General features: G+C 35.8%; 1 protein-coding gene across 10 annotated transcripts in view; it reads left to right on the top strand.

Moving 5' to 3' along the window:
* The window catches only part of VPS13B (vacuolar protein sorting 13 homolog B), a 455,756-nt gene that overhangs the window by 47,362 nt on the left and 383,216 nt on the right, over positions 1-25,178 (top strand). For 9 of the 10 annotated variants that reach the window (XM_082046868.1, XM_082046872.1, XM_082046866.1 and 6 more), the window contains 8 exons: positions 2,988-3,162; positions 10,794-11,062; positions 13,513-13,608; positions 13,962-14,084; positions 16,025-16,162; positions 17,537-17,624; positions 22,829-23,020; positions 23,620-23,789. In XM_082046868.1, the coding sequence (XP_081902994.1) occupies positions 2,988-3,162; positions 10,794-11,062; positions 13,513-13,608; positions 13,962-14,084; positions 16,025-16,162; positions 17,537-17,624; positions 22,829-23,020; positions 23,620-23,789 (1,251 nt within the window). The remainder of the gene's footprint in view (positions 1-2,987; positions 3,163-10,793; positions 11,063-13,512; positions 13,609-13,961; positions 14,085-16,024; positions 16,163-17,536; positions 17,625-22,828; positions 23,021-23,619; positions 23,790-25,178) is intronic. The other variant, XM_082046869.1, reaches the window with a different exon arrangement.

Genomic DNA, 25,178 nt, shown 5'->3' with positions numbered 1-25,178 from the left:
TTTGTGACCAAGTTACGAGTCTCTGATGGCACACTTGAATGGAAATGCGCACAGAATCTTCTGTGTATTTTAAAATGATACTCTTGTCGTAAAAATGGCGATCATTATATTATTACTTACAACTTTTTGTGGATACTGGACTGAAAAAAACAAACTAGAATGCACTGAAGTGGTAGTAGTATAATTAAATTTGTATTAAACTTATCTGTTTATCTTTGGTGGTCATTTATTGCCACTGCCCTATTTAAGGCACATTTCAGTTTGTTCAAATACGTGTTTTATATTTTTTTTTTAATATATACCTTTTTTATGTTGCCCATAGTTTATTTTTTTCTTTTTAATTTTTTTCTCTTTTTCTTCAATGTTTAAAAATAAAATACTGTTTATGAAGATATTCAGAAATGTATTCAATTAATTTAAAACATTTAAGATAACAGATTAATACTTAAGTGAATTAATTATTGTTATGAGCCAAAGAATAATTGTCAAAAGGTAATGATTTTGAGATCTTAAATCTTGTGTTTCACTATTATACCATTATGCAACAATTAGATCTACAAATCTGTTGACCCTCAAATTTTACTTTTGACGACTTTCTGATTTGTTGTGTATGTGGAGATTGTGCGCTGTGGATCATCAGGAGGCAGTTTGCTAAAAAGATTGTCTTTAATATATTTAACTATTGAATGAAAATAACTGTTTTCTTACAGTTGAAGAAGATGGAGCTGCTATCAGTAAATATAACTGCTTGATTAATTAAATTAATTCAAGGATGCTTAAAATGTTTTTAAATGCTCCACTGCAGATGAAGTAGTGCAGTTTCAGTGTATTTGAAGGGTAAATGAGTGCCAGCAGCTCGTGCTTGGATGGTTCGTTTCCCATCTGAAGACCAAACCCAGCAGCGCTCAGTCTTGCACTCCAGAGCTGCGAAGGTCTTTATAATGAAAACTTTCATACTGTGTGATGTTCACTTGGTGAAGCACATCTGTTTTTCAGTCTCGAGTGAACATTTCCAAGACTTCCACGTTTGTAATAGCATATGTTCTTTTGGTTTCTTTGTAGTGACTAGAATATTTTGATAACCTGCATAATTTTGACTACTATGACTATCGCAGAGTTTTGGCCAAACTAATCTTAATGAGTTTAGTTTGAGGCATCTCAAAGGAATACAGTTCATAAGTACTTGGACACATATTTGTATGCTTTTAAATTGGTAACACCGAGCTCTTGTTTTCAATTTTAGAGGAAGAATAGTACACCTGGGGGGAGGCAGCAAAATACATATAAAATGATTAGAGTTTTAAGCTTTCTGTTGCTTTTCTTGTTGAAATCATCATGGGATGAAACAACTGAGAGACAGAAGATCTAGTTTGTGCTGGGGATGTCAGTCCTGCCTCCCTCTATTTGTCGCAGCACTGACACTTGTCTGGCTTGTCAGTCATCCCAGTCAACTCACTCTGACAGAAAGCTCACTGGACAAGAAAAAACAGTTTTCTGCTGTTTTTAGTGAGATGAGTCAACATACTGAGGGGCAGATGAGTTCCACTGGCAGGGCAAGAACAGGATTGCGAGGGGAGGGTAGTGCCATACAAGAAGTCCAGGTGTGTAGCATAATTTCAATTAAGCCAATAACTCTACAATTATGTTAATTGCCTACATTGCTACCTAGTGTTCTTGTCATCCAGTATGACATCTGGCAAAAGGCATCTGGCAAAATAATCTTCCAACTCTTAAGACAGTTATTCACTCCTAATCCTTCCTATTCTTCATCTGCACAGAAAAGATTTATTGTTGTCAACTTTTAATCATCTGGCCCTAAAAAATTGGTCTTGAATGATTAATTTTTAATTTCCAAAGGGTATCTTAGGACTTTAGATGCTGTTTTCTGTCAGAGAATTTTAAATAGTAGCAGAATTTTGATACATAAAATCTTTCCACTGGTTTATATAAATGGCTGATACTATGTTGTCACTAATTCTGCATGTCTAAGGCTGTGACTCTGTTGATTTACTCATATAAATTTATTAGTGAAGTCTTATGAGTACATGAACATATTTTTATACAAATATTTATTTTTCTATTGTATTTTTACCTGCACATGGATGTGCAGTACTGTTTACAAAGTCATACTTCATGTTTCTTAAATTGGATCGCATTAAGGCTAACGCTGATGAACAGTTACTTTTCATTTCCATTATTTTTCCCACAACATTTAGAAACTGGACCTCGAGCTAGAAATGTTTCTAATATTACAGGCAGTAATTTTATTACAGTAATGTTATTTTGTGCAGCTCTTACTTTTCTTATCAAGTCTGGTTTTGTCTTTATAGCGTGATCACATACTCATGAAAATATTCTGAAGTATTGAATAAGATAGCTAAAATATTTAAAGAAGGATACATTTTCATCCTAGTAATTATGGTCTTTGCGAAGCTTGCTTTCATTTAGAGAAAAGTGCTTAATTGCATGTCTGAGCTGGAATATCCAGAGAAGCTGCTTTTTTGCATTTCGTTTGGAATGAATCTCCCTCTGTTATTCGCCCACTTGCAACAAGTTGGGAGTGAGAAAGAATCAAAATTAAGGATTTTGTATATTAAAACCAGTATATCTGGGTTTTGTTTAGTTTGCAGAAGTTTTTATGAAACTCTGTAATGAGGGTAAAAGTTTAATCAGATACACTCATGTGACTACATTTTAGAAATTTCCTCAGCAACAATTGTAAAAAAAAAAAAAAAAAAATGTATACATATTCAAAATATATTACATTTCACTTCTCAACACATTTGGTTTTCAACACTTTTCTCTTTTGTTGCAGCCCATAACATATGGTTTTGAAACTCATTGTGTTTAACCCTTTGCCTTATGTTATATTGCAGCTTTTGTTTTTAGAAATTAGAATGAACATAAAAAATGAGTATGGAATTGAATGTTTTAAAAGCTGGCTTTAATGAGAGCTTTATTTGCTTTTGTTCTCTTTCATGTTATAGATTCACACATTAGTTGAAAGTTTGAAACTTTCGATCTCTGATCAGCAGCTTCCTATGTTTATACGTATAATGCAGCTTGGTATTGCTCTTTATTATGGAGAAATAGGCAACTTCAAAGATGGGGAAAGTGAAGATTTGGTTCGTCACAGTAAAGATATGTTGGGAAACATCACAGGTAAATGCAATTTTTACTTTCTGAAAAGAAATGTTAAAAACATTAGTTTCTTTGCTTTTTCCAAGTATAAATGGCCAAGGCTAGTTAGTTTAAAGCATCTCTGCAGTTTGTTAGAGGCAGTTCATTGTGCTGGGTGAGTATCCACTACTCTGACATCTTTTTCATGGTATGTTCTGAGAAGTGTTCTGATGATCCTAAGTAAACTGAGATTAAACTTTGTCTAAAAAGACCATTTTAGGAGCTGTGACACAGTAGAGTACTTCAGATTTATCTGTCACTACAAGGCACCCGTCCTTTGGCAGCTTTGTCTTCTCTCTTATATTTAGTTCAAGTGTGGCTGCTGCTAGTGTCAAAGTGATGTGTTTTCCATCTCCTTTGAAACTTGTTACTGAGAGTAGATAGATCAGCATTTGTTCTAAATGGCATATGTTTACAGTAGTTCTGTCCTTTTACATAGTCTAGTCTCCTCTGCTTTTTATTTTTGTGTAACATGTATTCTCCTATTCTACCTGATGTTCCCTGGTCACTTACTGTGACACAATCTTTTGAGGAATGTTGCACTGGTGAGGGGTGAATTCTCTTTCCCTTGGTGTGATGCCTTCCTGCCTGCTGGGGTTACAACCATGATGGATTTGCAGCTGTGAACCTTTTGTTCCGGTCTCAATTTTAGGTGGCTTTGCTACTGTATTATTTTTTCCTAGTTGTACCATGTCATGTATTTGAGTTTTGAGGTTTTATGTTAGGTGAATTGTTAGGAATTTGCAGCAACATAAGGAAGGCAAATAGATGCTTAGTTCATATGAAAAACTAAGGGAAATAAAATTTCTAAGTAGATAGATTTGTTTGTTCACTTCTGTGTAAAATATAAACACAGAACATTCAAGAGTCAGGCAGTCACATCGACTTGCATCATGCTGTCTTCTTTGAGTAATTTAATCAGGAACATAATGATCTTGAACATCCAAACTTGAATCTGAAGTTTTTTGTAATTTATCAGGCCACTAAATAAAGAGAAGAGAGAGGATGGATTGTCATTCCAGGTTCTGAATTTTCTTTGTTTTGTGCTTTTGTAGAGCAGATATTAATTTACTTGTCAGAACATGGAACTTATTTAGATATCTCTGTTTTAATTTTAATGTCCTTAAGACCTAAGTTGTGGATATATTTCCAAAGATGAATTTGAATCTGAGAGAGTAGGAAGAGGTATTTACCACACAGTCAAGAGCATGATAACTTCTAGAAAATTCTTGAAATTATATGTGGAGGTGATGCAGCACTCTTAAGCTATACTTATGTTTAATAGCATTATGACATTTTGGAACTTTGTGTAAGCTATTAAATGAATTCATTTTGTTCTGTTTAAGAGATATATAATTTTAATGTACGTAAGGTTATAGCTTTTTTTTGAGCCTGTGCTGCTGTTTTCTCTGATTTTGGAAAAATAAACACATTATTGGAAAAATGACAGCGGTGGAAATTTTTTGCCAAAATATAGCCTTCAGTGTTGGTTGGCACAGAACTGTTTCACTGTCATACCAGATGTAGAATTCTCTGTCATGCTCCAGCTGTGTGGAGGGGACCAAATAAATAACATGTCTGTAAATAGTTCTCTTTTATTTTCTCTAAAGCTCAAGTAGTTTCCCGCACTAGAAGCGGTTTGCCTTACAAGAAATGTGGAGTTTGTCACACAAGACCTAGTGCTTAATTAATATTCTGAAAACATGAATTTGATTTTCTCCTGAGACTTAAAAAGCGTCAGTTTTTAGAGAAGTCTTCAGTGTGCATTTTAAGAACTCCTTGCATCTAACGGGTGTTTTAATCGTATTTGCACAAGAAAGGGTGAAGAACTTTTCTATGAAGAGCTGCATCACCCTTGGTTTCAGACAGAGGGTTGTCTTTGTGCTGAGTATCTTTCTTTCATTGCCATCAAAGTTCACCTAAATTTGGCCAAATTTTCATGCTATAGACAACTATGATGTAGCTAATGTTGCTTGAAATTTGTAGCTGGATTCCTGGAGTTACTAAGGTGAGTAGCACTATATGAATGTTGGAAAGACATTGAAAGAGTAGAGGAATCACAGGAGTCAATATAAGAACAAGTGGATCTAGTAGGCAGTGAGTTTCAGATGAAAATGTCTAAGGATTGGAGAGAAAGATGAGCTGGGTGATGAGAAGACTGAGATGAACAGCCATAACTATGGAAGAGGAAGGAAGTCAGACAGGAGAGGTGTGCACGCTTTGTTTGGCTTCTTTTGGTTAGAGTGTGAGATGGGTACTGAAAGAGAAATATAGTTTAAGTCAAGATTAAAGTTAAAACAATTGGCATCTGCCTACAAGTACTCAGTCCGTGCTACATCTGGAATGGAATTTGAGATTCTTACGTTCAAACATGACTAAAATCTTTGGCAATGCCTTTCTTGTCATCCTTATTTCTAAGGTATGTCCTCAGCGATTGCAATTGCTGTCTGTAAATCTCATTTACACTATTATTTTTTAACAACTTTGAATGTGACTTCCTAGTTTTTTTTATAAAATAGCCATCTAAAAAAGAAATACATAACTTTACACTGATGTACAGAAGAGTTGTCAGAAGGGTCACAAATTAGACTAAGGTTGCAATGACAAGAAATGCAATTTTTGTTCAACTACACTGTGCTCCAACATTCATTGTAATTAATTATGTGATCGTATCAATTTAAAACAACTATCTGCTTCAGAACACAAACCAGATGGCCATTGTTGGGTGGCCAAGCCAGAGCTGTGGAAACAGTTCTAGAAGCACATTTCTATTTTCATTGCAAAGTATTTTGCCTCATACAGGCTAAAATGGTTACTAACTGTTTTCCTTCAGACTTTTCATGCTTGTTTCCTGCATAGAGTTGAATATATTTGTAGGCATACATACATATGTGCACATGTGCACTTGAATGTACACACACATAAATAAAAAATTTAAATATGTAAGGATTTTTTTCCTCTCGTGCATCGTGATTAAGCAGGAGTGCCAAATTGACATTAACCAGGTTATCTGTACCTTCACTTTGAGTTCACTTTTTTATTCTGACTTCATATTGGATCTGTCTGAGAGGAAAAAAACCCACTTTCTTAGCACTTCATGCTGCATTTGTTATCCAGATTTCCAGCCACAAATTTGAACTTTTCTGAGGAAATTTCAAATGTGCTGCTATTTTCAGAAAAAAATACTTAATCAAGTACAATAATAAATGACACATTATCTGCTGAGCTGTTAGTAGCCACATTTTTTTTCCAAGAGTAAAGCTTCATGAAATCCTACGCTAGTTCCACTGGAGTTGTGCCTAAATTCTTTACAGTTTAATAATGTACAGACCTTCTTGATAGATTATATTTTTATAACTCTTTGGAAGGATTCTGAAGATTCATTAAGCAGTTTAACCCTGTATTTATGAGTAAGCAGTTCTCACCCTTTCTGTTTAAAGTATTTAGTGGGTTCAGTTATCACTAATTCTTAGTCTTTTGGGTGGAACTTATTTTTATGTTGTTGTTGACTTAATCACCTATCCATGTCTAAGAATATCCCAGCAGCAGTTCTTAAATACCCAAATGTATGATCAAGACCTTGAGATCTGGCAGTAGGGTAGCCTGTGTCATGAGCATATGTTTTTGCTACCTGAGTAAAACCTGCTCAAATTCTGTTAAACTGAAAGGATTCCAAATATGCAGGTAAAATTACTGATAAGGAATCAGAAATGTCTTTTGGTCCTGGGGCTGAGAGCTGCCTGCGCTGGGCTCTGGGCTGTTCGGCTGTACCGGGAGCGCAAAGGACCGAAGGGACTTATTTCAATGCAGAGAGATTCAAAAAGGATAAAGTTTGGACAAGAGCCTATGGCAGAACCCACGGTTGTAGTTGTGGCCGGCTAGGACTGCATAATAAGCTTTTGGTTTGTGGTAAAAAAAGGTAACTAGAAATGAAAATGATTTAGGTGTGAAAGAGGACAAGAAGCCAGGATGCAAGGGAGAGCTGGAGTTTAGTTGGATGGAGTTGCTGAGGTTGATCTTAAGGCTGAAACACCAGAGCTGGTTAAGTAAACAATGGTCTGAGAGGTTTGAAGAAGAGAAAAAGCTCAAGTAGAGGAGGTCTGGCACTTGCTGGGCAAAGAAATACAAACAGGGGACTAGAGATCAAAAGTTGTATGATTGAGAGAGGGGAGCAGGGCATGCAGACAGCTCAGATGGGGCTGCATGATGTTGTTGGAGATGCTGAGGAGCAGCTTGGGACAGAAGCTGGAATCACGAGCAGTATGAGCTACTGAGCTTCTGAGAGTGGTTTTAATAGTTCCTGGCGTTGCCGCCTCTGCTTGCCTTTAGATTCTGCATCATGGAAGTTTTCTTTTTCTTTTTTCTTTCTGTCATGAAATGAAATCCATGACAGATGTGATTCCAGCATATGAAGCATGTTTCCCAGGTGTAAAATGGCAATAATAACAGTACCTTTCCATCCCAAAGGACTATTGTGAGATTTTCTAATATTTGTAAAGCACATTGACCCTGTCATGATCTTTACTCTCAAAAACTAAATTAAAATAAAAAGACCTTTGTGAATGTGAGCAGTTAGCACTTCTACAGCACTTAGCAGAATAAAAAGTTGCATAGATCCTATGAAATGAAATTTATTTAATGGGCTAAAGTGTTCCTTATTGAAAACTTGGTGGTAAGAACAGTAGCAGGAGATTCTTTTGGGGTACTAATGGAACAAAAATCAGATCAAGAGTTTAATATTTTGCCAGCTTTAGGCTGAATCTGAGATCCGAACTGTCTGAGAAAACCAGGTGCAGATAATTTATGACAGCAAGGAACTCTATGTGAGCATTAGTTGTTGGGGACAGAGGATAGAATGGGAGAACTGAAAGTTATTGATCCTTACTTGACTGAGGAAATGCAGCTGTGCACTGTGTTGAAGAGTTTGGATAGAGAGGAGTAATTCCTAAATACTGAAGAAAATGATCCCCAGTTTGACTGATGTCAGGATAAAAGGTTGTGCGTGCTAATTACAATTTCTGTGTCTTTTTCTTGTCCCAGCACTTGTTCTGTCTGCTCGTGAGTGTTACAGAGGTAGAGATATACATGCAATCTTTGTACCAGGGTACATAATATCATTTTGTCTCATCATGTTTTCATGTGTTTTGTGGGGTAAATGACCTATGCAGTAAGCCCCACAGTCTGTTATTGGTCTTGTGTGTGGTGGTTTTTTGGTGTTTGGTGGTTTTTGTTTGTTTTGTTTTTTGTTTGTGTGTGGTTTGTTTGTCGTTGTTGGTTTTTCCCTTTGTTTTGTTCCCCCCCCTTTTTTTTTTTAACCTCCACTCATATGTAGCTCTGTTATTGGAGCTTCTTTCCTGGCTATATACCCTCCCAAGTATTCTTTCGAATAAAATCCAGTGTAGCAACACAGCTGTTCAATAGTATAAACATATTGCACATGACTTATATAATAAATATAAGTCATATTGCTCATGACTTATAAATATTTTCTGTATGACTTTCCTTTGAATATATTTGTTGCTTTGAAAGAATGTATGTTACTGCATTTGAGATTCTTCAAGGACAGTTCATGCTGCAGGGACAAGTTTAAGGGCTGTTGCATTCTCAAGGTCAGCACCAAAACTGTCATTGTTTCTTTTCTTTTAACATTATTTATTCCATAAATTTTGTATTCATAATTTAATAATAATGTCTTCTTAGCTGTGAGCTTGCAGTAGCTTCTTTCACTTGTAGCTTGTAAAATATGGATGAGGAAATGAATTTTAATATCTACGTTATTTAATGATATGAGAATGAACATCTACATCTGGGTCTTGAAGTACTTACCAGGTTTCATTTATGCAGTTTCACGGTTGATTCAACCAGATGAAAATTCATGCTATTGCCAGCGGGGATGGCAACGCATTCCCTCCCTCTTCCCCTAGAACCAGCACTTGCGTTTATGTAGCCACAGGTTGGCTGGATCAACCTTTTATCTGGCTGAAAACTAATATAGGCAGAAAAAAAACAAATAGGAAGAGAGTAACTGTCCGCCAGGTTAGATCCAGACTTACCGTGAGAGATACTAGTTTCCAGACTCTTAGAGGTAAGCTTCTCAAGCTCTTTAAAAGATCAGGTAGTGAATTTCTGAAGATCAAAATGATTTGAACATGGAAACAATGAGATGCAGTGGCACTGTAATCTTGTAATATGTATCAAATGGGTTTCTTAACGGGAATCACTGTCCTACACTGTGAAGCAAGATTGTTCCAGTGGGATTTCGCTGTGGGTGGTTGGCAAGAATGGATTTAGAAAGCTGAGTAGGAGCATTTTGTCCTTTAACAAACTCACATACATAAAACATAGGGATTTTATCATTATATTTCACTATCCTATGTTTGCAGTTGATGCAGTGCTTGGTGTGGTTAGTTAAAACTTTCCAAAGTACATACTCTCCTTCATGCATTACTTGTTATAAAGGAATTTACATTGTATTTCTGCTTTGCAGTGTTTAGAGGATGTTGTGGGTTGCTTCCTAGGCTGATGTGCATTTTTTTGCAAAACTTGACTGATTACATAGTGTTGTAGTAGTTTGAATTTAGTGATAAAGATAGGTGTATCTTCCTCTTTTTCCATCTATCTCACACTATATAGACAGCACCATTTTAGTCTAGCTGCTCTTAGTCTTATTTCACTGGCTTCCAAAATATTAATAAACATTATAAACTGAACTATTATTTGGCATCTTTTACTGTTGTCTCTGTGTGTACACATGGTACAGCAAGAGTTCCGCTAAATGATGGCTGAATTTTATGGCTGTGTAGGCCAAACGTTATGCACAACCCTGGTCCTACACCTCCAGATTTCTTCTCTTTTGGCAGACCTTCCACCATCTCTTCTGTGCCTGCCAACAGCAGTCTAGGCTGAGCTACTGCAGTCATGCTCCATATCAATTCTTTTTCCTTCTGCATCTGACAGTTTCCCTTCTTGGCCATTCCCAGCACTGGATGTTCACTTCTCCTGTGTTTCTTGATTTACACTGGATTGAAATTTGATGTGTGAGGCAGTTTTGTGAAGGGATCAGGAGGGAAGCTTGCTGTGCCCTTGTGGGAGGAGGCGTCCTCACCTCTAAGCATGTGCTAGAGTTCTCATGAGTGTTTTTTCTTATAGTTTCTCCCTTTGCACAAATGTATATGTAAATAATTAGATTAAAAGTCTAAAGACAAAATGCTCTCAAACTTGTAAGAATAGGATCTTGGCATTTAAAATAATATTGTAATATATAATTACTAGGGTTTAATTTGAAATTCAGAAGGGCGTTAATGGAAGAAGGCTTGACAGCATGGGGTATAGATGACTAATTCTGGTCTTGCTGCAAATGTACAATAATAGAACTATTGCAAAGACCCTTAATATGTTTTGGAGGAAAATGTTAATGAATCAAACAAGTCTTTGGAAACTTATATTCAGAAATTTTAAAATTCTACTTCTTTTTTATCATTATAAACCAGTTATTAGTGAATGATTTGTGGAACACTGTCCTAGATAAATTTCCTATACTATAATTTTAAATAAAATAAATTAATTTTCTGGCATGGTTGATGTGGAACTTGACTTAGCTTTCATTTTAAAAGGTGCAGAAGATGAAACAAGCTCAGTAATGCAATATCCTGCACAGTATGTCAATCAAGATCCTTATTTGCATCAAGATGACGACCAGCAACAAGGATGGGTTTCTTGGGCTTGGTCTTTTGTTCCTGCTATTGTGAGTTATGATGATGAAGAGAACGATTCTAGTGGAACTGATGATGAAACGATGCTACATCAGCAGAAATCTCAGTCCCTCAAGGATCCTGTTATTTCAGTTGGGTTTTACTGTACAAAGGCAACGGTGACTTTTAAGGTAAGTATTTCTCTGTCTTGTACAGGATTTATTTGGCTTGTTGAGAAAGTGCATAAAGATTATCCGAGTGCTTTATACTGGTTTTGATTTGAGACAGGGAATGTTATGTTAATGAATAACAGAAAATGTGAATACTGAAAGTTCTTCTTATATCATAATGTATTGTTAATTGCAATGTAAAGTGTTTTTGCCATTTGAGCTAGAATTTGAGTGCAAACATTTTCATTTTAAAGGGAAACTGCTTGACTGACTATAATATGTGCAGGTTTGACTTTAAATTGATAATGTTGAAATTACTTTCCCTAGATTGAAATTGAATTAAAGAAGCAAAGGATAAATTATACATGTACTATAAACTATGTATGTAGAGAAATATTTGAGTATTTTCTGTAAACAAATCTCAAAACAGTTGCTGCGCTTCTCTCTATTCCTCTTGTAAACTTGCAGAAGGGAATATGGAGACTCTGAATGAGATACTGAGATGTGCTGACAATTAAAAATTAAAATTCTGAATTAGCAAAATACTTTCAACATGTCCCAAAATATATGCAATCTGTGCATAACTGTAACAGAAGGAGAGTCTTTGATTTAGAATTAAACATACATTAAGGCCAGAACTCTTCAGAACAGGAATTAATGCTGTTTCTGTGAGCAGCAGAATAACCAAGGTGGATTTTTGACATTGAGCCTGTCAGATGAACTGAAATGCTTTCATAGTCCTTGTACAACATTTATGTGCCTAATCATACACACGATGCCATCAGTAGCTCCCTACCCATTTTCTGCCTGTTTGACTTGTTGTCTGTGCCCAAGGAAGGGATTTGAGGGGCTTCATGGTGACTTTCTCTGAGCTGTGTTTGGTGGCCCAGCAGAGCATTTAGCTGCTCAGCAGCTGTCAGAATAAATGAGACAAGTGACTCTGAGAGCTGCAGGCGTTCTGTGGGGACGTTAATATTTTAAGCTTGAAGTCTTCTGGCAAATCTGATTGCAAAATTTGAGAATGTAAAGCATCAAACATTCAGTTGTGTTGTGTCAATTTGCTTCAGCCTTCCTTTTTTTTTTTTTTTTTGTTAAAGGCTAAAAGTAAATAATAGAATATATTTTCTTTCTCCTTTAATTATACCCCTAGTATACCACTTTAAAACAAACAAACAACAACAAAAACAAACAAAAAACCAACAACCAAAACTCACATTTCTCATTCATTGTAGCTCAGCATCTGCTTTCTGTTGTGCTTTGTCATGCGGTAGTAATTTTGTGCACTTTTTCCTCTCATGAGAAAACTCATTGAAAGTAGTTAGAACTTATTTTTTTAACTGGGTTGGGCTTTCCTAATGTTTCATTGTCAACCTTACACATTTTGTATTAGGAAGTGATAAAAGCTACTTAAAATTTATCATCCTACATTCTCTAAATTTTAAATGTGAAGCGATGTACAGTACTAATACATTCAGGAGGAAAACAGAATTTTTTGTTCTGGTTGCATGCAAAGAATTTTTGGCATTAATTTGTAGTTCATATTTTGGTTAAAAAATAAAGTCAAGTTTCTGCATTAGCAGTCCGAACAGTTGATATCATTCCAGCTATCACGCCAAATTAAATGTAGCAGTTTCTAATAATGGTGACAATGATTCTTGTAATGTCTGAGTTACTTTAATCAATTAATTGCTTTTCTTCTGCAATAATTGCACACAGCTGAAGGGTGATCAGTGATTTTTTTAAATTCCATTTTCTTGGTTTACAGAATTTTAATTTGAAACAACAGCATTGTGTATCCACTCTTGAAAATGAGAGCTTGTGCATATTTTTATATAAAAATGAGAATTTGACTCAATATAAAGGAACTTAATTATTTTTTTAATGCAGAACATAACACCTTCATTTTGTGCCATTTTTTTTCCTTTTTCTAAACTGCAGGTTATATGCTTTTTAACCCGTACATATGTGTTTTACCAACTCAAAATTTTTATATCAAAATCATGCAAAAATATAAATGAATGTTTCTCAATTGCCATGACAATCAGCCAAAATGAGTAGGCTTGTAGTCAAAATGTTTCCTTAATATTTTCATGGTGTTTAATTATTTGCTGAGAAGAATCAGTATTTTATTTATTAATTTTTACAGCCATTTACAAGCTAATTTTGTATTATGTTAGTATTGCAGCTGTATATCTGTTTCATCTTATCACATAGTTTCCCTTTAGATAAGCAAACTGAAAATACTGTAGTGGATATAAAACTTTCTGTTACCGCATACTTCAACTAGAAGTTGAATATGAGTTTTAACATGGATAATGTGTTACAGCTGTTTAACTGCACCTGTTTCCTGCTTGTTAATAAATTTTGGCCCATGGTTTAATTTGTCTTCCTCAGTCCTGGATGTTAATGACATTACCACAGTTTTATACTAATATTGACTTATATAAGGTGTTTATCCTATTGTTTCGTAGCTCACTGAAATGCAAGCTGAGAGTAGTTACTACAGCCCTCAGAAAGTAAAATCAAAAGAAGTTCTGTGCTGGGAACAAGAAGGAACCACAGTTGAGGTAATTTTCTGTTGACAGGGTTTTTTTGCTTCATTATAAATATTGTAGGAAATAATCACTAATAAAATATTTTGAAATTATTGCACTACTGATTTTTCATATTCTATTATATTGGATGTGTTTAGTGGAACAACCATGTGGACAGCAGTAGAAACTTAAGAGAATTTCTATAGGAATCAGACACTGAAGTAAACCCTTCCTTCTAAGTGCCCTGTTTGATTAACTTGCTATTTGTTAAAGCTCTAAATATATAAACCTAAACATATTTTGGTTCACTTTTCTCCATCTTTTCTATTTCTAATGGAGAAGAATTCTTTAAAATATCACTTTTTTTTTTTTCCCCCCCTCACTAGGTCCTTATGAAAGGTGAACTTTTCTTCGATTGCCAGATAGGTTTTGTTGGTTGCCAAGCTATGTGCCTTAAAGGAATTATGGGAATTAAAGACTTTGAAGAGAACATGAATAGGAGTGATGAAGTGAGTATATTGAAATATCATTTGACTTGCTGCATAAGTAATTCTGGTATGTTTTGTTGAAAGATTTGATTGCAAGAATTGGAAAGGCTACTGTTACCAGTTGTGATTTAAGCATTTCAAATGTGTCACTGGAATATAGAACTCAATGTCTATTCCTTACAGTTGGGAAGACAAATATCTAAGAGTGAGAAGCTGTAAAATGTAAGGCTTTTTTTTCACAACCCTAATACCCCCCTTTTATGGATATTTGCATAATTTGATCTTGTATAACAAATAACACAGCTGAAAGCCTTTGAAAGTACTTAAATCAAATGAAGATTGGAAGGGAAGGAATGGAAAGTGAATGCGTGTTTTGCCTCATTTTTCAAAAAGGTTGATGAGAGCAGTATCAAGTGAAGGACTGAAACTTTATTAATTTCTGTATTTTAAATAGATGCAAAGCTTGAATTGCTTAATAAGACAAAATCAGCTATCCATGTGAACTACTCTTAAAATATTTAATAGTGCATGAAATTCTACATTCAAGAATGAGGATTTTTGATTGAACTATAGACAGAATAGTGCCCTAAACTGTGCCCTGGAGTACAGCAATTACTATCTGTGTTTAAATAAAAACAATACAGGCAACAGCAGACCTGTTAATTTGATGTTAGTGCTCCGTGAAGTCTTAAAGTATTTTAAGGCAAAAAAAAATTAAGAATGTGGAAGAAAACAAAGTGACTGTATATTAATGTCACGATTCTCCTGATTTGGAAGATGCTCATATACAGTACTATGATAGACATAATGGGACAGGTTCTTATACTTCCCCTGGGAGAGCAGCATGCGCTTGACATCTGCCTCAAGCTGCATGCAGCACAGAAAACAAACAAGAATTGTGTATCCTTACACAGCTGTAGAGTGTGACACTGTTGGGATTTCAGAGGTGTGGCGGGACACACGCTGACTGGTGTGCCGTGATGGGTGGGCACCACCTTTTTCCAGAAGGGCAGGCTGGGGAGCAAGGATGAACCAACTGCAACAGATGCTCTTCTGGCCCTGTGAGATACAGGGAGATGTGGCTGGGGATGTGAGAAGTGATTTTTGGACTGGGGTGGGTGAGTGAATGAGTTTCCTGTAGGTTAGTTGATAAGGGACTTTTGGTTTTCCGCTCTTTTTCATGTTTCTGCCACCCTCTGGGGTGTGAATTTAAGCAAATTTCTGCTTTTGTGAGAATGGTGGTGATGTTGATTCTGCCTCACCTGCTCCCTTTCTGTACTGCTATACTTGGGACTTTGTGCCTTTCATGTAGGTTCCAGCTGTGTTGTATGTGATTGAGAATAGATAGTTGGAAAAAATCAATCTCATATAAATAACCTTTTTAGAAAAATAACTCTTGATAGAGAAGTTGTGTTGATATCAGGAGGACAGAGGGTTTGGAATATGGAGAAGCATGTAAAAATCTAGATGAATAAAGAAAAGTGATAAGGTACCAAGTAGGTAATACATTTCAATATCTGCTTATCATGAAGAGGATAGATAAAGCATCTCGAAGGCACTGGTCAGTCAGAGAAATGCAAGATGTAGTGACAGGATTGCGTATAGTTAAGAGAATGGGGTAGAATTTGAGGAACAATGACCTGCAGTTATTTTCTGTTAAAATGAAACTAGTATGTTCTAGATCATGGTTGTATAATATTCACTAGCTCAGGACCTTTTTACTAACTTGAAAATGTGGAGGGTGTAGACAGGAACTTCAGCGTTATTTGAATAAAATAATTTTAATTGGCGTAACTTCATAATGAAATATGTGACTGGAACCGAGGTACCCTCTTTCATATGCTCTTGAGCAATCCTACGGTATCATTAGTGTTTTACGACAGAATTGAAACTGCTTTGTTAACTTGACTGTATTTTTTTTCCTCCCTTCCCTTATTGTTATTTTCTGCTATGTCATGAAGGAAGCCTATTTCTTTAATTGTGGAGAAAACTTGAGTGCAAAAGGGATGACATACCTTACCAATTCACTATTTGATTATAGAAGTCCAGAAAATAACAGTATTCGTGCAGAATTTATATTGGATGCAGCTCATCATAAGGTCAGAAAATTACATTTTTTCTCAGAAAAAAAATTCTGATACTATCTAATGGATTTCTAATGATTAGTTCTGTGTACTATTAGATGACTGATTTTCATTACTTTGTCATGTTTAGCTGAATCTTACTTTGCAGATGGAAAAAAAAAAAAACCCAAACAGTAAACCTTCCTGTTTAAAAACAAAACAAAACCATGTGCAAACAAACCTCAAACTCCTGTACTACCCCAAAACCTGAATTAATGCCATAGTTTCCAAAAGCACTGACTACAGAACACCTGCAGAGAAAAACAGATATGAGAGAATACTGGCAAAAGGCCAAGCTTTACCAGCACATACCACTTTAATCCCAACTAGCAAGTACTTAATGGTCTTCAAACCAATAAGTGGTGTCTTGGAAACCAGATCATTTCATTTCATTCAGTGTTCATTTTATTGTCAATGTGCTTTATCTTAGATGTACTTAGATGTACTTAGATGAAGTCTTGGTAGAGACAAATTTTCAGACACCGATAGTCTCTGTTCTTGTGAATTGTGCAGTCCAGCTTTATTCTCACTTTATTCCCTGACTGTCTGCAATTACTAAAGACTGGATGTTGTGACCAAGGTGGTCCCTTGCAGGTGTGTTCATAGGTAGAGTTCTATGTGTGATTGTACAGGTAAGCCATTTACAATTTTGAATATATCTAATTTATTTTAAATAATTTCAACTTTTTAATACTACTGATGTAGTCTAACCCTGAAGAATACCATAAAAATGAAATTAATTAGTGAAATCACAAGTACTTATACATATTCAGCCATCTCCCATAGTGTGTTTTAGTTTTAAGCTTTGCTCTTTCCATTGCCTGTCTTCGATGCTTTTATGATTTGCCTGTTTTTGGCAAGAGGGAAAGTGAACTTGCTGTTTAATAATAGATTATGTTATATATAAATCCCAACGATGGCATAAAGTCTTAATATGTTTCCTACTGTTTAAAGATAAAACTGCAGTATTCCTTAAATAACAAAGCCAGAATGAATGAGCTTCAGCTTTCAGTGTATTTAATTAGGCAGATCTGTTGGTTGCAAGAGGTCAAGTGAAGAATATTTACTCCATTAAAGGTAATAATTAACTGGATGATATTGATGAATTGGTCAGCATGTCCACTGGAATTATGGATGTGCCTTTGTGTGGCCACAAATAGAAGTTACATTACCTATTGGAGAGGTGAATTCTTTGGGATAACCTCTGTCCTTTGTTTTGATAAGCCTTTCTGTGTGTTGATGCACAAATCCAAACATAAAAATACCTCTCCCATACCAACCTATCAGCTGGTAATCTCAAGATTCTTTCCTTATACAACATTTTCTTTGTTTGCTTTGCTTTGTTGGTAGGAGACGTACACAGAGATAGCTGGAATGCAGAGATTCGGGGCTTTCTACATGGATTACTTGTACACAATGGAAAGCACCAGTGGCAAAGGTACCTTTATTTATCTTTGTTTACCCTGTTAAATAATAAAAACAAAGACTTTTCATGCCCAACTGGTCCTTCAGCAGCTGTCCTCTAACTTACCTTAGATTTACTGTCAGGTTCATCCTTAAAATGGCTACATCTTCACTGATGTGTTGGAGGCTGGCTGTTTTGGTTGGCTATTGATTGTTACTGTTCTTTTTTTTTTCCCTGCATAAGTAATCACAATGATATCAGTAGCTAAACTGTAGGACAGTCTGATGTCTTTTTTTTTTTTTTTTTTAAGTTGTCATTATTGACTTTGGGGAGGAGGGGGAAAACTTTTCTGAAACCCTGGTTGAAGACTGAAGTTTGTCCTCAGTATGCAAAAGATGAAAAGGACTGTCATTTTCTCCTGGGAAGAAAAATGCAAGGGTCATAGTGTGGAGAATTAGTCTTTAAATATACATCTGAACACTTTTTTTTTTTTTAGCAAGTATTAGCCTAGGCCATGCATACATAGATATTGGCTAATTCTAAATAATTTTTGAGATGCCTATCAGTTCTTTTCTAAAGCTGAGAGAATACAGTGGATTCAATGTAGTAAGTATGTCTACTTTTTTGAGTGTCACAAAAGCCAGGACAAAGGAGTTAATGTATCCACAAGTAATTTGTATATATTTTTATATAGATGTTCTTATTGTGAATCGCTATGTGTCTCCTCTCTACCTCTGGGAAGATTGTCTTCTACAGTTGCTGCTGTGCAGCTTTATTGCTTGAGTAACACTTTCTTCACCGCCTGTGCATTTATTATCATGGATGCTGTTTCTGTGAGCATGCGTTGGGAACTTCTTGCTCTTTTGTGACTGAATGTTTTTCTGTCTCTGCCTCGTATTTCAACTTACTTACCTGGGTTTTTTGCACATTTTTGTCTTTATGTAAGAGAAGCGTCAAGTGCTAGTGTTTTTGTTTTCTGGATTTGTTGGACATTAAGTATTAAAGTAGTAGGAAAGAAAAACTATAAGTTTGGTTAGAGAATGGATCAGGCAAAGCTTATAAAAAGAAATAAAAGGTACCATTGCCTTCAATAGTAAAGATACACTAGGTAATTTAACAGTTCTTTCCTGGCTCTGAGTCGTTTTTTCTGTGTAATGTGGGTGTGACATGAAGCTGTGAAAATGTACATTAAGTCAAGCTTCTACTGCAGTCTAGTTCTGTTTCTAACAAAGAAAAAGCTGTTTAATTGCATGTAGAACATTTATGGAGAGCAAAAGAAGATCTTATCTCCTGTTTTCTTGATATAGAAATTTGAATGTGCACAGTTTATTTGATTATGAGGAAAAATAGGTTTTGTGGAGTATTTTGTCTTGTTTCTATGAATGCATGAGGAATTTAATGACATATCTAAGCCTTTTCAGAAACGGCTGAACTCGTGTGCTTTTTTTTTTTTTTTATTCCCTGTATCATTCACCAGGTAAGCACCTCACAAAATGTAGTTTGGCTTCATATCAAGTCTTGCTGTTTTCTTTGATTTCAGCGTTACTACCTGTAAGCTACCTGACTACATAAAAGAACGAATAATTAATTTTTAAATTAATAGTTTAAATGGTTGTTACAGCGCTAGAATTAAGAACTTAAACCCTTAAATTTTTGGATAGTTTTTTCCTCAGAAAAGCAAATAGGACATTTTCTGTTAATTATGTTCTAGCTAGTTTTTCCATATTTTGAGTAAAGTATGTAATTATTAAATAGAACATGAACAAATAGGTATAAATTATATCATTTACAATGAAGGTATAAATACCTCAAGATTTTAAAATCAATATAAATCTTGCTACATTTTTAATATTAGGTGTTTATACAAAAGTATTTATGTAAAAGTTTACATTTCGCTATTTCTTGTTTTGACATAGTTAACTTTTTTTTTAGTTACAATTAGTGCATACCAACTTCAGTTAAAAAACCTACCCAGCTTAAGTTATAGGAGGCAGTTACTGTGATTGTAAGATTTTTATCTGTCAAGGCAATTTTGGTTTGACACCTTCTTTGCCCCTTTAACCTTTCCCGAAGCGTACGATTACTGATTAAACTGCAAGTGCCTCATGGATAACATTAACCTCAGGAGTTTCATCTTTCACTTATAGATGTGCCTTAATAACTTTTAGTATTTTGAATGAAAATAAGACAGTAGTCTTAATTAGAAATTCTGCCTGTTCTTCCCTTCCAGCTTGTTTCAGTTTTTTACTTTGTATTTCAATACAAAACAGTAATTTCCCTGAAACACTGTATAATCTGTCAGTTCCCTGATCGGTGATTTGCATGACCTATGGACCTAGCGGGGTGTACTTTTGAAGTAATGTTTTGTTTATAACGTCTGCCTATCTATTTTGGTGACAAGTTTATTGTGCAGCACTCTCATTTGAAGATTTTTTTTTTTGTCAGTTGGGATTAGACTTGGTTTACAGAGAGCTGAAGACGCAGTCATCAGATGTTACTTTCCTTTATGCATCTGTGAAGTTTGAAAATTAACCTGTGATCACCAGCTTCTGTAGAACCAATAGGTTTTCGATCACATTCTCTTTGCACTTAGTTAGAATTAAACGGAACTATTCCAGAAAGTGGTTTGTATAAATGCTTTCACTTTGGTATATTATTCATATACATACAATATATAAAAATGAGTGTTTTTTTCTTTTTGAAAAAGGAGGCTGTTATTACTTCTAGAGGCTTTTGGCCTTGATACTTTATGTGAGGTCGTGGGTTATTTTTTTTACACTTTTTAATGTTAATCTGAACTGGATACTGTTTAGAATTGGGAGGACAAAAGTGCATGTTAACTGCATATAAAGTAAAGCATATCCTGACAGCAGGCTGTATGCGGGCTTTTTAAAAAAGCATCTTTTTCAGGATTTATTAAAATGGTTGTAACTTCAGTTCCATTTGAAGATTTTAATAGATTTCATGAGGTAGTATCTCTGTCCTTTTTGTCCTTTTTTTTTTTTTTTTCTTCTTTTTTCTTCTTCCTCTCAGAAATGGTAAACAAAACACCAAGGGAAGCAGAGAATATAAATGTTCTCACCATCAACTTCTGTTGGGCTTTTGGGGACTAAGTTAATTGTTCTGCTGATCATACAGGCCTCTAAAGGCCTGCAGAGCATTAGATGAGCTCTGTGTCAAATTGGACGTAGTCTCTGTTTATGCAGGGACCTTTTCCTTGCCAGTGCTTAGAAGCAAGAACGTTTTATAGAGTACGATTTAAAGATTAGGGAAAAACCCCCTATCCTTCCTTCCTTTCCACCCAAGCTCACCTCCTCCACTAAAAAGACTGTTTCAAACGAGTACAATAAAGGAGGGAGGAAAAAGGGAGTGTTCCACTGGAGGATGAAGCATGACAATGTTCCTCTCAGGCAACCAGAAATAAAACATGCTTTCTTCCAGTTGTTTTAAAATAAAGATTTGCTTTGAAGTTATGAAGTGTACCATACCAGGCTACTTAACCACAAAGCCTCAGCTACTCAGAAGATGACAGATCCTACATCTCTTTGACAAAGTGGGTAGGTCAACTGTGTGCAGCAGCTGCAGCTCCCGCAGCCTGGGCTGACACGCTGAGCCTGTCTTGCCATTTATGTGAGTATGGACAGATTGTGTCAGTGAGAAAGCTGGTAGAGGGAGACTGTGGAATTGTCAGATTTTCCTGTGGTTTTTAGGCCATAGTTCTGCATAGGTGTCTTTAGTTTATTACTGTAACAGAAAGGCAGGAGGTTATTAGATTTATTCAAAGAAATAGGTTGATGTGTGTCCAGGCAGATGGGTGAAAAGAGGAATGAAATCTATCTTGCATTGAGTATGTGTGCAAAATCCATATTGGGTAAGAGTTTGGAAATCACTTGAAAAATATTACTCTTCAGGACCATCATGGAAGTGCACTGCTTACACAGCCTTTGGTTTCTGTGGCTTAGCTGGTCACAAGTACAAGGAGAACATATCAAATGGACAGCTCTGCAATTACGGAAGAGTTAAATTGTGGAAACCGAGGTGAAATTGGTGCCAACGGCTGTGCGTTTCCTGGCTTTCCTGTTTGTCACAGCTTTGATTGGGTGGATTGTGGAGTACTGTGCTATCTAAGGAGTGTGTGCTATCAAGATTCACTGAGTGAATTAAGCTGTCATCCTACAATTTATCTCAGAACTGTTTCATGTTTATAGATTAAGTGGTCTCAGAATCCATTTAATCTTGATGTTTATTTTGTCAGACTGTTTGTTTAATGGTTAGCAAGACATTTAATGTTTAGCGCTTGTGTCAAAGCAATGAAGGCTCTGTCGAAGTGATGATTTATTTGAAAATAATATGAGTGAAATTCTGCAAACTAAATATGGTGGGGGGTGAGGTGGTTTTCTTACAAGGCAAATGTAACAGGGAAACAACAGCCTCTGATATTTGCATAATTTAACTGAAGAATTTCCGTATGATATGTTTAGGGAAATGTTGTCATACTGTTTGACAGCTGATGAGTAGTCTGTATACAGAGAATGTGTGATTTTGGTCTACCTCATTACCTTACATGTATATCAGAGAAATGACAACTATAATTGGTATACTAGTTGCTATTCTGAGTGCAGAGGTGTTAGATCTTGTGAATGCAGAGACTCTGAGATAGTGACTGAAGAAGTTTTCATTCTCGCTGCCCATGCTTTACCTTGTCAGTGAATGGAAGGAAGAGTCAGTCTGGTTTACGATGATAGAGTGTGATTGTCATTGCTGTTCCAGCCTTTGTAGCAGCAGTTTGCATTTCAAGGGCCCATATCTGTAGTTTCTTCATGGCACACGTTTTCCTTGACTGGTGGGGGTAGGTATTTTTGTGGTAAACTACAGAAAGTTTTCAACAGCACAGCTGTCATTGGGACCTGGGAGTTAATTTGCCACAGAAGTTGGGAGATAGTTTGGACACCTTCCCAGCGTCCCAAGCTTGAAAGATGCCAAGTTAGTGGAAAGGTTCCTGAGTTGTGCTGCTCTCAAAGGCAAGGCGGACTCTTGGCCCTGTTTGTTCTGCATTAAACAGGAATAATGTTTGTTTACACTTGTTAAACTAGACACAGTGTATTTATGTGTTCAATTTGCATTGTTATATTTTCTGTATGTAAGTCTGTGATCATGGGTTTGAAACAAAAGTAGCTGATAATTTTGATGTCAAATTGTTCGGTGTAATTTGTTTTTATTTATAAAACTTCTTGTAGTTTCTGGGAATCAGCAAGACCTTTCATCAGTAAAGAGTGAAGATTTTGGAAATGTTCAGGAGATGTCTACAAAAAGCCTCATTGTGGGCCCACTCAATCTTCGATTGGATAGCAGTGCAGTACACCGGATAATGAAAATGATAGTTTGTGCTCTGGAACATGAATATGAACCGTACAGCAGAACTAAGCCAGGTTTGCTCCTATTGCATATATGCAAACATTCAGAATTAAACCAGGCCAAATTCAGGGCTCTTGAAGGTGCAGCTTCCACATAGTTAAAGTCTAAATCTGCCAGGGCATTTTATGACTCCAGAAAGCAAAATAAAGATAAAATTAATCACTATACCCCCTCAGTGTTGGATGTACCTCCGAGATAATTTCAGACACTTTGGAGACCATTTTTTTTTCAATCCCAAGCCTCTTGTTGAGTAATGGAGGCTTATTTAATTAACAACTCTAGCTTAATTTTGGATTATGGAGAAGAAAGTATCCCTGTTAGTATGTATTTATTAGTTTGAAGTAATAGTTATATAGGATAAAAATGCATGAAAACAAGCTATTGTAAAGTGTTAACATGAGTTTCTGAAAAAGAACTGTACAGATTTCAAAGTAAGGCAAGTCAAGTTACAATTTCATTTAGCCTAAGGTGGAACCAGTGTGGAAAAAAATCATTAGCTATGAAGGGTGAGGGAGGGAAGGTTTCCATTTTTTGCTAATCATTTCTGAAACAACAAGTGTAGGAGATATGTTATATGTTTTGGTCAAACACATGTAATCTTCATTTATTGTAGATATTGTGGATGGAAATAGAACTATGCCGAGCTCAGAAGAAGTAGCATCGTTGGAGGAATACATTCCCACTCGACTTACAACATTCACTATTCTTAAGTGTACTATTATAATTCCTGTGGCAGAATTCAATTTACTAGACCACTTGATGCCCATAATCATGGGTGAGAAGGTATGTTTGCACAGCTATTTATTCATTTATTTATATCAACATTTGATATTTCATATAAACTTTCTGACAGCGCTGTTATTCCATGTACCGGGTGTATTGCTGAGTTCCAAATCAGTTTGGTACCCAGGAGCCTTCCCTTCGGATATGAAAGACAAGTGGCGTCTGCAGTGACTAGCTAGACTTGTAAACTGAAGGTGTCATGTAGTGGTAGGAAAACAGAATTTAGAAGGAAGATGATTTTTAAGTCATCAAGCAAATTAAAAGGAACTCGCTGCAACTTGAAGTTTTTTATGGACACCTATTGATCAGAAGAGTACCTGTTGTCTTTTTGGCATGCAGGCCTTCCCAGACTCAGTCAAGTCTGAAATCTTTGGATACATAGGCTCAGTAAAGACTTCCCAGATGTTAACAGCCAGCTGTGTGTACTAGTTCCAGCCAGGACACCAGCAGGACTTTGGCTGTTACTGAGCATTTAACTGCTGAGTGACTAGCTCAGAGAGCCAGAAATGAAATTTTCTGACAGTCTTACTTGGTTTTATCTTCTGGATATATGTAGCAGATCTCCAGCTAAAGAATCCTGTACTGGTTTTATTCCTATAGGGCACCTTCCTTGGTGCACAAAGCTGAGGTACCATAGGGATGACTGTTTTGTAGTGAAGACTTGCAGTAGGTTTACCTCTTGTGGCAGAGGTTGAAGATATTTTATGGATAAGGGAAGAGTTGGGAAGAAGAGGAAAAAAAAAAATGGTTCTTGATTGAGTTCAATTTCTAGGAATTTTCATCTGATATTAAACACTTTCGAAGTTTTTACACATGGACACCAAATATGTGTTCCTTGTACTTGATGGGGAGCTTTTTTAGTGGGGATGTATTTTGCGGAAGCTCTCAGTATTTATGGTTCCAGTTAAAGCAAATGGAGTTAGACTTCTATTTGTGAAGTATTTTACTATGCTAAACATTCAAAAATTGGCATTCAAATGGTCTTCCAGAATTAGTGTATTATTTTCGTATGGGCCTTTCTTTTCAATTATAATTTCTTGTCTAAAATGGAGATGAAGTTGTATATTCTGAAGGTCCTGTGAAAGTAACCTTATTAGTATTTGTGAAGCATTTGTATATAAGAAAGGTAAAAACCATTTGAACAAGCTTTTTTTTTTTTTTAATCAGAGATGGATTTGATTAGTATTACATGATGAAAGGCACAATGACATTAAATTGTCTTTATAACATAAGAGATACCTACTGATTAGAGGAGCACTGTCTAACTTGTGCTGTATTTTTTCATAAAATGTACTCATTTACAGCATGTTTATGTGACTTAAGATTGGAAACGGATGCGCAAGAGGACAGAGTACAGAAAGTCAATTTATGATGTTTCTTATAGTGTGC

Source organism: Streptopelia decaocto (genome assembly GCF_964273445.1).
Source record: "Streptopelia decaocto genome assembly, chromosome: 2".
NCBI classification, from domain to species: Eukaryota; Metazoa; Chordata; class Aves; order Columbiformes; family Columbidae; genus Streptopelia; species Streptopelia decaocto.
Note: the sequence above shows the minus strand (reverse complement) of the source record. Positions and strands in the feature narration are given on the sequence as shown.